This window comes from Staurois parvus, unplaced genomic scaffold, assembly GCF_062004578.1.
Source record: "Staurois parvus isolate SC_StPar_1 unplaced genomic scaffold, SC_StPar_1.0 ptg002748l, whole genome shotgun sequence".
In the NCBI taxonomy this organism is placed as follows: Eukaryota; Metazoa; Chordata; class Amphibia; order Anura; family Ranidae; genus Staurois; species Staurois parvus.
Window position 1 is genome coordinate 36,877 of NW_028320544.1, and position 17,152 is coordinate 54,028.

The 17,152-nt window shown below is 40.1% G+C and overlaps 1 protein-coding gene across 1 annotated transcript in view; it reads right to left on the minus strand.

The window, feature by feature from the left end:
- Positions 1–1,994: 1,994 nt before the first annotated feature.
- The window catches only part of LOC149429353 (netrin receptor UNC5A-like), a 245,243-nt gene continuing 230,085 nt past the window's right edge, over positions 1,995–17,152 (minus strand). The window contains exon 15 of the mRNA XM_089666510.1: positions 1,995–3,229. Coding sequence (XP_089522636.1) covers positions 3,064–3,229 — 166 coding nt within the window. The 3' untranslated portion in view covers positions 1,995–3,063. The remainder of the gene's footprint in view (positions 3,230–17,152) is intronic.

A 17,152-nucleotide genomic window follows, 5' to 3' on the forward strand; every position in this document is an offset into this window, starting at 1 on the left:
GGCAACCACCAGTAATGCTGTGAATCCTGTTGCAGGAGCTAGCACAAGCAGCTCAACACTCCCAGATGATAGACCAGGTACTAGTAGCTGGGTGTTCCATCCACAACAATGAGGTAGGGCTCATACTACCCTCCCAGACTTGCTTTTGAATCCCAAGTGGCTGCCCGCTAATTTGGCATAGCCTGCAATATCCCCTTTCACAGCTCAGCCAGGCTCTCGGATAGAAACTGAAAATGTTACCCCAATTTATTTTTTGATGATTTGCTGATTTACATTGTGGAGCAGTGTAATCTGTATGCCAACCAATACATTGCCAACAATCCCAATTCATCATATGCCTGTCCATTTGTGTGGAAAGCTGCCACCTTGGAGGAATTTAAAGTTTTTTCTTACGCGTACATTTAATATGGGACTGACAGAAAAGAAAACTGAAGTCCATGCCTGCTTGGTCCACTCAATCCATACATCAAATGCCAATCTATTCTTCTTGTATACCCAAAACACGCTATGAGATGATAATAAAGTTTTACACTTCAACGATAATACCCAGTGCCCTCCATGAGATTATCCTGATTACGACAAGCTGTACAAAATTCTGCCACTCCCAGCACGTTTCAAAAACATTTACTCCATCAAAAATATTTGTGTGGATGAGTCCCTCGTCCACTTCACCAGAAGGCTGGGCAATAAACAGTACATCCCCAGCAAACGGGTCAAAAATGGCATAAAGTTTTACAAGGTATGAAACCGGGCCATAGGATACACTTATAACTTCAAAATATATGAGGGAAAGGGCAGTCGGCTAGACCCCCTGGATGCCCTACCTATATGGGGACAAGTGGCAAAATTGATTGGCAAGTTATAGAACTGCTATTCGAGAAGGGTTACCATCTGTACATTAAACATTTTCTACACCAGTCTCCATCTATCTCTATATCAAGCAAACTGTGGCCTGTGGGACAGTGAGGTCCAACAGGGCTTCCCACAAAGATTGGCTGCACAAAACTCAAAGGGGGGAGGCAGCTAGTTTGTGAAATTAAGAGATACTAGACCTAAATCAGAGATAATAGAGATGTCTATATCCTTTCCTCAACTCACAGTGACACCCCAGTGGAACTTCAAAAAAAGACAAGGTACAGTCCAAAAACCCAGGTGCATACATGACTATAATCAGTTCATGAAGGGGTGGTGGATATGAACGACCAAATGTTACAGCCCTACATATCCACCAGGAGATCAGTCTATTGGTATAAAAAGGTATCCATCTACTTAGCTCAGTTAGCCCATTACAAATCTTATGTCATCTTTTGGAAATGCACACAAAGATCCCTAACCTACCTGAAATAAAAAGAGGACATTAGTACAGCCCTCCTCTATCTGAATGGCCATGCCCCTGAACAAATTTGCTCTGATTCAGTGACCAGACATCATGAAAGACATTTCCCCCGATATCCTTCCTCTTACCCAATCTCCAGGGCTGACTCCAATAAAAAGTGGTAGAATTTCCAATTGTCAATGCATTTTTTTTCACATAAAATCTGAAATGTTAAAATACCAGAGTATAGCATGTTTGCTATGTCTGTGTATGATATTATGTAATTAGGATACTAATCTTTTCTTGTTTACCTACTATTTTTTTAATATATTATATTAGCCTTAGTGTTCACTTATCCCAGTCCTTGTGAGGTGTTGCTTACTAGCCAGGTTTCCTTTTCTATGCAGTGCAAGAAAAATGAGGAGGCAAATGTGATTGGTTGTTATGAGCAGTCAAGGTGGTTGACATAGTCTGAACATATTCATCAGCAACTGTGCTCCATCTTAATAGATGAAAATGGAGAAACCTAATCCCAGAGAGAGTAAATATTTGTCTGCTATTGCAATCATGGTTCATTTTTACACAGTGACATCCCACATAGCAGCGAGAAAAACACAAAATCTGCAGCAATAACCAGTTATTCTATGCTTTCTTCTTGTAATAAAACCATACAGACATATTAGCAATATATATAATTTATTTACATTCAAGTCACCTAAAAGTACTATACACCTTCAGCGGAATGAACATAATATATACATAAGGCCAAGTGTAAATACTTGAATGCACTTTAATACAGAATGTAGAAAAAAAACACTGGTCATTACACATTTTATTTTCAAATGATTTTTTTTTTCTTCTTGGTCTGAAAATAATAATAAAAAAAAAACAAACACTTGTGCGCACACATACACAATCAGACACACTCATTCAGCCACTCCTGGAGCAGGGAGTGCTTCTGTTTTGCATATACAGCTGGTTTGAGGGGTGAGAGGGCCAATGGGCTAGATTTGTTTGTATCACTCCTTTTGTTCGGGTATAAACTGACCTGATGCTCCCTTCAATGTTCTTATGGCTATTAATTAGGGAGATGTCCATGTCTTTAATGGGGGGGGACAAACGTGAATATATTGCACCTTTTTCCACTTACCTGGGAATGGGTGTTGGTAACAAATGAACAACACAAACACTGGGTGTCACTGTCGCACCTTCACTGACAAGGTAGCAATACAAGACACTTGGTTTAGAAAGAGAAGTAAAGTCTAAGGTGATTGGTGGACAAATTTCGCTGGGAGAGGTTTTGTGGTTTCACTCTCCAGTGCATTACATAGCAGGATGTGTTGGTGTTCATGAGATGGTCCACAAAATGAAACAACTTTGAGTACAATGCCTCTTCTTTTTTTGTATCTGTGTGGAATGTGGAATTTTTATCGGTTAAGTCTTACCATACGATTCTTGTGTATTAAATGAGAACAGCATTACCATGACATGTTTAGCTGTGGATGAAAGTCGCATCTTGCTCCATCACTGAAGATCCTGCTCTGCATAAAGGAGCTAAAAGTCTTAAACGTTCACTGGCAGAGAAGGGCTAAAGCATAGAAAGGTGTGTTTTTAGCCTTCCATCCCCTCATATGCCAGAGAGAGGGCATTTTAAGAGTGACATCCACAGACCTGATATAGGGAGGTGAGTCCTTTGGCCAATCCTGGACACAGGACTTGCTGGAAATTAGCAGGTAACTGGAACTACTTCAGCACTCTGCTTCAGACATCATGTACATGAGAGAGTCTTGTTTGCCAATTTCTGCCACTGCAGTTGCTAGTCGTGCAAGGTTCCCATTGGGGAAGTTCTGAGCCTCCCATAAGTTTAAAAGGATGGCAGTAGGGCTTGACTTGGAGAGGAAGAAACCTAAATGACTGCAACAGAAAAGGAGAGATAAAACATTAAGTCACTTGAAGCATTATCTGACACAACCTTTCTTTCCTCAATATTACATCAACATTCAATCTACTGAACCTTCAAACCTAGAAAAAGCACTTGCTATGCAAGCTACTTTGGCGTATGACACTCATAAAAAACTTCCACATGTTTATGCTTACTATACTTTTTCCATAGCTATTTATGCGAGTTATGCTACATACACATGAATTATTAAAACAAACAAGTGTACAGCCAGGAAACTCTAATCCTATTAGAGAAGAATATGTGAATCCATATTCTGTATCAGATGACGTCCTAAGATTACGCTGTAAGAAATGATTGGTGCCCTTTTATTGTAATCACAAATTACAAGTGCAGCACAACTCTCTAAATTAATAATTGTTAGAAAACATAAATACTCCTATGAAAAACATATATATAAGTGACCCCAAACTTAAAGTCCATAAACAATCCCCTCAGTGACGTGTATCACTTCTGTGAATATCTTCCCCTTTGGTAATATTCAGTGTTCCTCCACCACACCAGGTGAAAACCCTGCTCACTTCAAGAAAAGAAAATATGCGCTCATCTGGGTGTTTTCAAGCTCCTCAGTCACAGTGGCATATCTTCTTATATCCTCTTGACTTCCACTGCCATCAGGCCAAAAATGATCTCATGCAACAGAAAGACCAAAACACAGTGCACTCTGTATAACACTTTATTGTATCCCCCACTGAAAGTGTTCTACAGAGAGCACTATATTGATCCTGGCTCCTCTCCCTTGACCAGTGCCCCAATAGCAAGCCACTGCTAATGGGGCACTGATGCATGCACACCTTGGCCCTGCCAGCCACTCTCTTCTTATTGGCTCACTGGCTGTGATTGACAGCAGTGGGAGCCAATGGCTCCCGCTGCTGTATATCAACCAATAAGACAGCCAAGGCTCCTGTGCAGATGAGTATTAGTGGGGGGCTGTGTGGGGTGCAGCACTCAGAAGTTTTTTTTTTACTTTCATGCATGGAATGCATGAAGGTAAAAAACCGTCAGCCTCTGCAACTAGTTTTTTTCAGCCCACTAAGATCATATTTTGAAACTTTGTGCAGGAAAACTGTTAGTATTGGTTGATATTTAAAGTGGAAAAGAACTATTAAAGTGTGTCTATATTTTTGTTGTAGTTTAGAATAAAGTGGGGAAGTTTCACTGCTGTATCAGGATCTGTTACAGAGATGTCCCTTTAACTTTCATTAATTTTGACACTGCTCGAAGTGCTGAACTTCTCACTCTAAAAATGACACTTCCAGCCTTAGTACATTACATACAGTGAAGCCTGTGTGGGCATCTTGTACTCCACCTCCTCTATTCACAAAACCTCTTTTTTTACACAGTTATAAAACAATACACTAAACATTCTGCCTCTCTAATTTCACATGTAGTATAGAGACAGGGTTACTAAGAGAGCACTGGCCTGTTCCTACCTTGCCACTCCTATTGCTGATTGAACTAACAAGGTGTTCCTTTATGTGTTGTTTTGGCCAGTAAGGGTGCTCTAATGTAGGAGCAGGTGAATGCCCACTCGGTTCTATTGCTGCTGAAATGTAGCCAGTGACAGGGTAGCTAATGTTACTTGGTCCTTACAAAACATAGAACTGATACATAAAAACTAGGAGAAAGAAATGGGGTTGTATAAAAAAAGCATTGGTTAATTATTCATTGTTATTACTAAAGTACCTTATACTGTAAATAAGCCAGAGAGTGGCAACTGTAAAAGCTAGCCAGATTTCAGCTGCCTACTCTCTACTGTGCTTTAAAAAATAACCAACCTCTGATTGGATGTTACAGTTCACACTTTATAATTTCATCAGATTAATATTTATAAGGCCAAAATAGCCTCCTTGATTTATTTATTATAGGTACTTATATAGTGCCATCAATTTACACAACGCTTTACATATACACTATATTGCCAAAAGTATTGGGACGCCTGCCTTTACACGCACATGAACTTTAATGGCATCCCAGTCTTACTCCATAGGGTTCAATACTGAGTTGGCCCATCCTTTGCAGCTATAACAGCTTCAACTCTTCTGGGAAGGCTGTCCACAAGGTTTAGGAGTGTGTCTATGGGAATGTTTGACCATTCTTCCAGAAACACATTTGTGAGGTCAGGCTCTGATGTCGGACAAGAAGGCCTGGCTCTCATTCTCCACTCTAATTCATGCCAAAAGTTTTCTATTGGGTTGAGGTCAGGATTCTGTGCAGGCCAGTCAAGTTCCTCCACACCAAACTCGCTCACCCATGTCTTTATTGGCCTTACTTTGTGCAGTGGTGCAAAGTCATGTTGGAACAGGAAGGGGCCATCCCCAAACTGTTTCCACAAAGTTGGGAGCATGAAATTGTCCAAAATGTCTTGCTGTGCTGACGCCTTAAGAGTTCCCTTCACTGGAACTAAGGGGCCAAGCCCAACCTCTGAAAAACAACCCTACACCATAAACCCCCCTCCACCAAACTTTACACGTGACAAAAAGCAGTCAGGCAAGTACTGTTCTCCTGGCAACTGCCAAACCCAGACACATCTATCTGATTGCAAGACAGAGAAGCGTTATTTTTCACTCCAGAGAACACGTCTCCACTGCTCTAGAGTCCAGTGACAGCGTGCTTTACACCACTGAGTCCGATGCTTTGTATTGCATTTGGTGATGTAAGGCTTGGATGCAGCTGTTCAGCCATGAAAACCCATTCTATGAAGCTCTCTATGCACTGTTGTGCTAATCTGAAGACCACATGAAGTTTGGAGGTCTTTAGCTGTTGACTCTGCAGACAGTTGGCGACTTCTGCGCACTGTGCGCTTCAACATGTGCTGACCCCCCCTGTCATTTTATGTGGCCTGCCGCTTCATGGCTGATTTGCTCTTGTTCCCAGTTGCTTCTACTTTGTTATAATGCCACTAATAGAGGGACCCATTCTTTCACAAATGTTTGTAGAAGCAGTCTGCATGCCTAGCTGCATGATTTTATATACCTGTGGAGGTGATTGGAACACCTGAATCCAATGATTTGGAGGGGTGTCCCAATACTTTTGACAATATAGTGTATATTGTACATTCACATCAGTCCCTGCCTTACAATCTAAGGTCCTTAACTCACATTTATACATACAAACAATAGGGCCAATTTAGACAGGAGCCAAGTAACCTACCAGCATGTCTTTGAAGTGTGGGAAGAAACTGAAGCACGTGGAGGAAATCCCACAGGCACAGGTAGACCATGCAAACTCCATGCAGGTAGTGCTATGATTGGGATTTGAAATGATGACTCTAGTGCTCCTAGACATCGTTTATTACCCTACATGAAAAGGCCAAATGTGCCCATACAATGAGCTGGAAACTATTCTAGCAGCATAGATTGCAGGTCCTAACTTGTTTGCAACCCCCTTCATCCTACTAAAGTGCCTGACACTTCTGTCTGGCCCTGGTGCCAAGTGCTCTAATGTTGAACTTGATCTTCCCTCTCCTAGTCTGGGATTACAGAAAGCATTCAAACATTTGAATCTGATTTATAGTTTGTGCAGTATGATAGTTCTTATTTAGCATGCTTTGATAAAAAGCCGCATATTCTGCAGAGAATAATCTTCGCCTTTTCAGCTTCTAAAGCTTTCAGCATAATCCTGAAACCAATGAATAGTGTAAAGACCATACATTTATTCATATTTATTACATTGTATATATTTGTGCAGAATTGAATTAAAGATGCACAGCAATGACCCCCGCTGTCAGGAATAAAATATGGCTGGACAAGGAATTGTTATACTCCAAGGAAAAGGTTTGATAGTTTATCCTCCAACTCAAAATACATTTCAATCATAAAAAATTTACTAAGGGATTATATTTCCTCAATCATAGCTTGATTTCTACTGCTTCTAAGACCATTGGGTGTAACAGAGTGAAACAAGTCAGCCAAATGAAGATGCAAACATTGATTTCTGGATTGAGGCATGTCTCAAATAGGCTTACATTCACATGAACGATCTTTCTTATGTTCTCTCTGGCTCCCATTCATCCGTTTATCTAGCACAGCATGACTTCAGGTTCACGTGAAGGCCGTGTACTGTATGTGACTATGGGTCCTATGTAGTGTTACAGATTAGGACCCTGCAAAATCATTGGAAGACAATAGAGTTTGGCAGCCTCAAACAGAACACTTCTAAGGTTTTTTTTCTTGTTTTTCAAATTGTCAGTGCTTGTGTTAGTAAAAAAAAAAAGTGTTGTAAGAATTTCTGTAAACTAAAGAAAAATTCTGTAAGTGGCCATGTACAAACTAGTTGGCAGGCATATTAGGTATTAGCCATTACGGCTGATGCAGTTTTATACATATGCTAACAGTACCCCTATTACTTTTACTGTCCCCCCATGATCCAGATGTTTGATGATGTAGACTACTACTGCTGAACCCTGGCTGTCACACTGATTCAATGACTTAAACTGGGTACATATGGGCCAAAAATTGCCTAAAAAAGGTCGGTTCAGAAGCAACTTTTGGCCTGTGGGTACAGCTGTATGTTCTACAGAAGTTGGACTTATGACTAGCCTCTATCGAATGGACATGCTGAAAAACCAGCATCTGATCAGCTGTGGCAGCCAAGCGCTGCCAGCAATGGTCAATGTATTCTGGCAGGGGGGTGGGGGGAGGACACTGTCCCCCTTTAAAAACACAAAGGCATGGGGATCAACGCACTAACGTCTTGTGTTAGTGTGGCGATCTCTCATTTTCTCTCTATTTTTTCAAAAGTCCTAAACAAGTCAAGAAATCTAATTCACTCTGACTTTTTTATTTGTATGCTTACTCTGGGTCAGTGACTTGCAAGACAGAGATAAACAGGTAACTAGTATTCTTAAGAGGAGACCATTAGTGGCAGCTTCATATTTATCTTAGAACAGGTTTTCTTTGCAAGAGATCTTTAATGAAAGAAATGTAGCCACCCTATCCCAAACAGGGGCTACTAGTCAAATGTAGTTCTGCTGGGTGGTAGGCAACCTAGCTATTTATAGTCTGCTTGTTCACATGGTTTTTCCCTAAACTCAGTGAAGCTGTGGTTTCTCTCTTCTGCCAGTAGGTGTCACTGGTACCTCTGGAAATAGTATGAGAAACTACAGTAAAACTGATTTATGAATAATTATACTTCCATAGCCAACCAGAATGAAGTTTATGGCCACTAGTGCATGCTAGGGGGAGGGAATATAAATATTTGGGGAGGGCCGAGTGATCTCTCTTTTCCACCTAGGCTCTGGTTTGCGGTTGGTGTGTGAGAAGCATCTGAATGATTAGACTTGAAGCCTGAGGCCTGAACATATGCTTGGAGCAGAGGTCTGTCTATCCAGTTAGTTCTGGTGCTTAAAGGATAAGTTCACCTTTTGCACAAAAATAATAAATGCACATTTTTTGCAGGCATAAAAATGTACATTTATTATTTTTGGCTGCAGGAGCTTGTAAAGCATTGCCATTCAGGTCTCCTGCAGATCTGTCAGTATATATGCTTGCCCGCATGAGATGTACGGGCAAGCAGATATACTGACAGGAAGATTCAATTAACTACCACAGCGCCCCACAGTGCCGTGGTAGTTCATTGAGAATTACAAGTCGAGAGCTGCAAAGACTGTTTTTAAATTCTGAGAGCTAGTACAGGGAACTTCTCCCCATACTGCTGTCACAGGGGAGCAGCGGGCGGTGGCTGCAGCATTGGGAACATGTTACATGTTGCACCCTAAAAATGGGTGGAACATGTAACATGTTCCCAAAGATGAACTTATCCTTTAAGGGTCTGTGATCTGGGAACCTGGCTGAGGGCAGAAGAGAAACAGGTGATGTCTAAGATAAAGTACCGGAGGTCACTCTGCCACATGAAGTCTTGGGTGAGGAGCTTGTGAAGAGCCTTGGAAAGCAGCAAGATGGGATCATCCAGACTACTGCTGCTGCCATTGGGAAATATTTGCTTACTAATGGAGACAGCTGCTGTTAAGAAGATACAGATTGCTGAAATCAGCTTGAAGGCTCTATTCTGTACTTGTGTCTCTTTTTCTTTAATGGAGTCAGCAGGCCATTAACAGGTGTTCTGAACCCCCTACCCCTCTCTCCCAGGAGTTTTGAGTGAGAGTCAATAAACTTCTTTTAGTTTGTACCTTAAAGTGACTGGGACCCATCTTTTCACATCCCAATATTGTTTAAGTAATCCACAACCTCAGGTAAAATGTCAGCCCACCTCTGTCTCTGGGGGTACCACCATGCTTCCAGGGGTCAAGGGGGTGCTACAGAAACATGGGGGCTACCATTGCTGACCCCCTTATGAACTTGATGATTGTCTGACTGTCTTCAGTTTTAATACTTGAAATCACTGACCTAAAATATGCAGTAAGTCAAGTCAGAACTCTTCATCTGCAAGCATTTTCCAGCTCAGGGAGTTGGAAAATAGCAAAGCCAACTGAACAGCATACCAGTCAGGAAAGTAGCATTTTGAAAAGCATAAATTGCAGTCTACATATTTTCATAAATAGAAGCTAGCTTTAGAATGTATAAGCTCAAGTTGAGCCATGTGCTGTCAGATGCCTTAAAGAAACAAACTACCCCCCCCCCCCCCTTGTCTTATGCATATGACATATCTTGCCCACTCCTGCCAACCACTTCAATCTTATGCAAATACCACTCATACCCTATTTTCAATACTTTCACTCTACTAGGCACCTTCCCCTTAGGTGAAAAATGTGAAACATGGATGGGCTTCTGACACACTGAGCAATGCATTGTGCCAGGACAGGTGGAGTATACATGAGAGGTCCATGACTGGAAGTGCTGGGATTTTTATGAGAGCTGTAGAATGGATCAGTTGGCAGACAGGAGCGTTGGAGTTAATGAAAGGTATTGGAGGATGCCTTATACACAGCAGATGTTCTTTTTACAAATTGTCAAACAAGTTACAGCTGCATTGGACAATCTACTGAGTTTAGGCTGAAAGGTACAAAAATGAAAATGTCCTACAAGAAAAGTAACACATGGCCTGCTTTATGATGTATGATTACATCTAATTATGGATGTCCATCCCATCACTGTTTTATAAAACGTCATAAAGTTTTACTGATTTCAATGGATCTTTAATAAACCTTTATCACATTTTTGTATAGCCCTGTTTAGTGGGGGGTCTTTCTTAGTACTGGAGTTAAAAGGGGTTGCTTCTGTAGAGAGTTCAGCTTATATATATATATTTTTTTTTGGTAACCCAGAATGCAAGCATGCAAAAACACTTTTCTTTCTTTTTAAACAGACACTGTTACTTTGCTGATTCAAGGCTTTTTAATGAGCGTTTAACCCTTGCAAAGCGGGACATTGATAGCCTACTTAAGCAATGAGCACTGCATTGTGCCAGGACAGGTGGAGTATACATGAGAGCCCCATACCTGGAAGTGCTGGGATTTTTATGGAAGAATGGAGAATGGATCAATTAGTAGACTGAATTGGAGTAATGAAAGGTATTTGAAGTTGCCTTCTACACAGCAAGGGGTGGGGTAGTTTGGAGATGCTCTTTTTACATATTGCCACACATGTTACAGCTGAATTGGACAATCTATTGAGTTTAGGTTGAAAATATCCTACTAGAAAAGTATAAAATATGTGCTCTACTTTATGATATATAATTACATCTAATTAAAAATATCCACCCCATCACTGTTTTATAAAACCTAATAACGTTTTGCTGATTTCAATGGATCTTCAATAACCTCTTTTTGTATAGCCATGTCTAGTAGGGGGTCTTCCTTAGCACTCTAGTTAAAAGGGGTTCCTTCAGAGGGGAGTTCAGCTTATATTTTTCTTGGATAACCCAGAATGCAAGCATGAGAAAACACTTTTCTGCCTTTTTAAACAGACACTGTTACTTTGCCAATTCAAGGCTTAGAAAAACATTAGCGTTTAACCCTTGCAATGAGAGGCATCCCCATTGCAGGGGTAGTTTTCACATTTCTCAGCCTGAAATAAACATTTAATCAACACAAAATAAAAGTTTGGAGAAAAAGAAATTTGCAGATTTTTAAATACAGTAATTCTTTTTGTCAACGGCAAAAAAATCTGTAGAATTTTAGGTAATTTGTCAATGGGAATTAAAGTCTGAAGATTCTTAAATAATTCTTTTTGTCAACAGGAATAAAATTTGTAAATTTAAAAAAAGTTTTTGACAATAGAAATAAAAGTCTGTAGATTTTCTAAATGTAGCACTTTGAATATGCCCAGTTGAGCAAAGGGATGTGGCTATGGAAGAGTTTCAGCCAATAGATTCAGCTGACACATCATAGTTTTGCAATGTTCTCTAACCTGGAGCGCCAGCAGGGAACCATGCCCACCTGTTGATGTAATTTTGTAGATATACTAACTCTTTTTTTGTCTTCTGAAGAAGCAGATTTGAAGAATATGTAAAACCAACATTTCATATTCCTGATATGGGCTTCCTGTACCATGTACTTTTATGAAAAAAGATCCTGTTCTTTTTGTATTGCTTCCTTTGTGTGAAATACCTTGTGTTCCCGCCAGTCCCTCTGCTTTCATATTAAAAATGGACCACACTAAGAAGGAGAGAACAGCGTAAACAGTTTTCGAGTCTGATTTCCAACGATCAAACTTGTGCTGGCACCCATCCTCCCCTCCCACACAGTCATTCACTGGGAATTTCAGTGTGCTGCGGTTTCTCCACCCTCACCTCTCTATGTAGGTGAGAAAAGAGGGTATGTGATCACTTATAAAAAAAAAAAAAAAAGAAAGGGGGGAAAAGGTATTTATATATATATTTTTTGTATCTATGCACAAATGTTTTTCCTTTCATTTGTATTATAAACTGTATGGGCTGTTTTACAAGGTGAGGGTTTACATATACTTTAATATTCGGGAAACTCGTCGAGAAGTGATCTCATCCCTCTGCAAGTATCAGCTTAAAATTGAAGAATAATTGAATATTTGAGATTAAAAAGTAGATACAATTTATATAAGCTGAACATGAGGCTTTGAGACAGTGGGAGGTTATTGTACTCAGAGATACTTTTATATAATAAAAAAGAGGGTTTGTTTGTAATGGAATGTAATCTTGTTAAATAAAAGTGTTTTATTATTTTTTGTAAACAGGTATAAAAGTCTGTAGATATTTAAATGATTATATTTGCCAATATACTCTTGGATATTGGTAACCAAAAGTGCCATTTTTTAAATTGTATATTTGTAGTAAGCATGTAATCACATGTAAAACCCTGTGCTAATGTGCACTGAGAGGTGTGATTTCCAAATCTTGTGCTTTGTTAATTACAAAAGATGGACTATAAAAGACTTCAATACATTCTTCGAATAAAGAGGGCCAATTGTAAGCTACTGAGACAGACACAATAAAGACCTTTGAAGAATTGAAAACATTTTACACTGCTCCTGCATTTCAAACATCCTGATGCCATGCATCTCTTCTGGAAGTTGATGTTCTACATTAATTGTTGGTGTAGTTCTCTGTAATAAAATTCTTCCAAATTCTTGTTTTACAGAATTTTTTTTTCCTATACGAAACAGCTAGTTCTTCAGGAAACACTCACAATCAAACTAAATCTGATATGTGGTGACTCTTAATAGCTGGAACCAGTGATCTGGTTACCATTTAAACCATTCATAAAAACTTCTTGTCATAGCCAGAATCTGTGTGGCTGAATCCTGCCAATTCTGCTAGGCTGGACTTTGTTCTTTTCAATATTTGGTTTTGTTTTTACCTAACAGGAGAGAAGGGTTCTTAGGCAGATTTTTTCATATCTCCAAAGACTTGGGAACCCACTTACAACATCAGTCTGGTTTTCATTCTACCTAGTGCACCTCTTTAATGGATCAAAGTAGCATCAGATAAAATCCTTATACCATAGCCCACGTGTCAAACACAAGGCCCGCGGGCCAAAATGTGGTCCTCCAGGCCATTTCATGTGGCCCCTGCCCTGCAGCTCCTCCCCCAGCTTCTTCCCAGCAGCAGCACAAGGTAAGGGGGGGGGGTGCACTGTGATGTAAGGCAGGGTGGGGGACGTTTGTCTTCTGATGGTGGGGGACTCTAAACATCTGTTTACAATTATCATGAGAATAATACAATTCTATGCCAGCTGAACAAGAGGGTCACACACCGATGGTATCATCCACATGAAATTTTGATGGAGACTGCTCAGAACATGCTCACCATGCCAGAACCATGTTCTGTCTGAGCAGCCTCCAATAAAGTTTCTTATGGCTAATACCAGTGGTGTGCAACTCTCCTTTTCAGACTTCATGCAGAGAGCGGGACTGTCAGTCACTGCTCTTTACTCTGCCCCTCCCCCCCCGTCTGGAGCACTGGGCTGTAAAAGGGGAGGGAGCTGCTGGCTCAGGCTTACAGCAGGTCGCTGAGAGGCTGAGCCAGGTGCCGCTCCAGAGTGGATCCCAGCTCCAGGACCAGCTGAGTGATGTGAAAATGGGTAACAAGAGTGCAGAACAAACTGCACTCCTGTGATCCACAGAAGTACAGCCATAAGAGCTTTGGCTGTACTTCTCCTTTAACTTTACACTTTTAAGACTCCTATGTTATGTTCATGTGTAATTTTCATTTTTACATTATATTCTATAAATATGAAAGATGTGAAGGATGATGACAGATCACATCTGGCTACAAGCATTCAATAAAGCAATCGCTTTCTACGAATACATGATTTATCCGCGCTGTACTGACATTTTACAGTATGCCTTTAACTATTTAGGATGTTACCTGTTTTTACCTTTTTTTAAGCAGTATAATTTGCCATCCCTTAAAGCTTTGCAGCAATTATTTAAATTAAAATGATAATAAACCTAATAGCTTTTAATTTTTAAATCAGTTTTTGTTTTCCATATATGACTCATCATGATTAATAAAACAATGGTAAAACAAACATGGTAAAGCCTGTGCCTATGCATCACTATTTTTCTAGCATGGCCAATCAAACTGTCATGACTCAGGTACTAATCAAGATAATTGAACAAACCTCTAAACTGCACTCCTGTGATCCACAGAAGTACAGCCATAAGAGCTTTGGCTGTACTTCTCCTTTAACTTTACACTTTTAAGACTCCTATGTTATGTTCATGTGTAATTTTCATTTTTACATTATATTCTATAAATATGAAAGATGTGAAGGATGATGACAGATCACATCTGGCTACAAGCATTCAATAAAGCAATCGCTTTCTACGAATACATGATTTATCCGCGCTGTACTGACATTTTACAGTATGCCTTTAACTATTTAGGATGTTACCTGTTTTTACCTTTTTTTAAGCAGTATAATTTGCCATCCCTTAAAGCTTTGCAGCAATTATTTAAATTAAAATGATAATAAACCTAATAGCTTTTAATTTTTAAATCAGTTTTTGTTTTCCATATATGACTCATCATGATTAATAAAACAATGGCGCTCCAGTGGTTTAGAGGTTTGTTCAATTATCTTGATTAGTACCTGAGTCATGACAGTTTGATTGGCCATGCTAGAAAAATAGTGATGCATAGGCACAGGCTTTACCATGAGATGGAAGGACGGTGGAGAGGAACTGGACATTCTTTATGCAGTGTAGCACAGACAGATCAATATGCTCTCTGTCAGTTCTATGTAGTGTAAAGACATGATCAGATTTAGATATGCAACATACATTGGAGTTAATTTATAAAGACTAGAGACACAGATGCATACACAGAATGTATAAGTATATAAGCATACAAGAATGCATACACAGAATGTATAAGTATTGGCATCCAACCTTTTTTAAGCTTACGTTCAATGTTTATATGCCAGTGATGGTGAGCATTGCTAATAATAACAAACAGTATCACAAATATATCTGATAATAACTGAAATTGTTTAATTAAAATGTAACAAATTCAATATCATTCAGTTTGGAGCTAATGGAATTCATTCTAGCATGATTGGTGTTGGGAGTATCAAAGGTTTAGTGCTCTGAGAAGTGAGTGTGTGAACATACAGTATATGGTTGGCCTTAACAGGAGAAGCTTTCTGTTGGTTGAGTAAGGTCCAGGGGCGGACTGACAACTCATGGGGCCCCCAGGCAATAGGGGATCATGGGGCCCCTGTGTCCTTGCCCAAACTCAAAAAAGCCTATGAAAAAGGTACCAGGGGCATCTCATGGGGCCCCCTACTGACCCCGGGCCCTCGGGCAGTGCCCGAGTTTCCAAATGGTCAGTCCGCCCCTGGTAAGGTCCCTCTTCTGCAGGTTCATCTGGATATGTGGTCCTGATGCTGAGCAATGGTAGGTGTCACCCACAGATTGCAGAAAGCTTGTACAAGTGGGTAGCAAAACCAAGCAGTTGAGAGCCATGCGGTGCCAATAACAATTCCAAGGGTCCTTGGTGGTCAGATTCAAATTATGAGACTGCTCTACTTGGAGTATACTTGCATCATTCAGTTGAGAACCACACAAAGCCAATAACAATTTCAAGAGTCCTTCTTGGTCAGATTCAAATTATGAGACTGCTCTACTTGGAGTATACTTGCATCATTCAGTGAGATGTCCTCTGCTTAAGAGACTGCTAAGAATATTTGGAAATTGTATTCCTTTTGGCAGGTTTCTACCAGCTGCCAACTGGACTGAAAACTATTCAAAGTATTGTTTAGTAAAAACCTGTCAACACTTCAAGCTTGTCTCTTGAGTATTTGTCACCATCACTGTCACCTGTATAGAGATCACATACTGCTACCAATCTGAAATACATTTTAAGGCAGCAACAAATATTGTCACCTGCATAGAGATCAGATACTGCTATCAATCTGAAACACATTTTAAGGCAGCAACAGACATTGCAATTGGTAAACCAATGTCTGATTTCATTCTCTAGAATGCACCTAAAAATGTTTCTGGAATTGGTTGCTGTGATTAAGTCTTAGCTTTTGGCTCTGGGAACTCTGGATGCCTTCCATAGTACAAAAATGTTTGTGGGGTTTCCTGATTATTATCAGAACAGATGATGTCACAGAGTGCAGAATGATGTCACAAAACTGTCAGTGATGATCTTATTTTCATCCTAACCTATCAGGCTGTGGGCCTGAGCCAGAGGCTGAGGGGAAAGACTGGGACTGGAGCAGATAGAGTCATTTAACGAATAGTTGGGAGGCTGGAAAATCATGCTTTCTGTGGTATTCTGAAAAACTCCTGCAAGGGTAAAACTTTGCTACATTCTTCTTTGTTAATGGATAAAATTAGGAAGGGAACCTCAGGAATCGAAAAAATTATCCAAATGAAGCTGACCTGTCACAGTATTCCTGGGAAAATCAGAAGTTTTTTTTCCATCCTAATTCCTCGTACCCCCAGCAGCTGGCACTCTCCTCTTCTCTCTGATGCTCTGGGTTTTAAATGGGCCCTTCCTCCATATCTTTACTGATAATACAAGACAGCTGGTGGTCCTGCATTGTATCTGATGATGTCAGAGTGCCTGATACCAATGGGTGGGCGAAGAGAAGCAGCCTCAGAGGGACCTATCTCACTCGGAATAAAACGCCTGCTGGAACGAGGAATAAGGTATGTAAAACTGATTTTTATTTGGACAAAAAGGAGCATTTAACCCTTGCAGTGCAGGAGGAAGCACACTGCAAGAGTTGCTTTGGATTTTTATCAGAGTTCAGCTTTAAAATCATTCCGGTTAGGGTGTTTAGGTTGTTCTATGGTTTATAAGTATAACACAATCATAACCCACTGGCAACATTTACCTGCACAAGATAACAACCATGTTTCAAAGGCTCTGAAGTTCATTGAAATTAAGTACTTTTTACAAAGCCTTTGGTAATGTGCAGGAAATTCCATTTAACACACTTAGCACAATTAGGAATGGTATAATGGAACCACCATTGAGATATC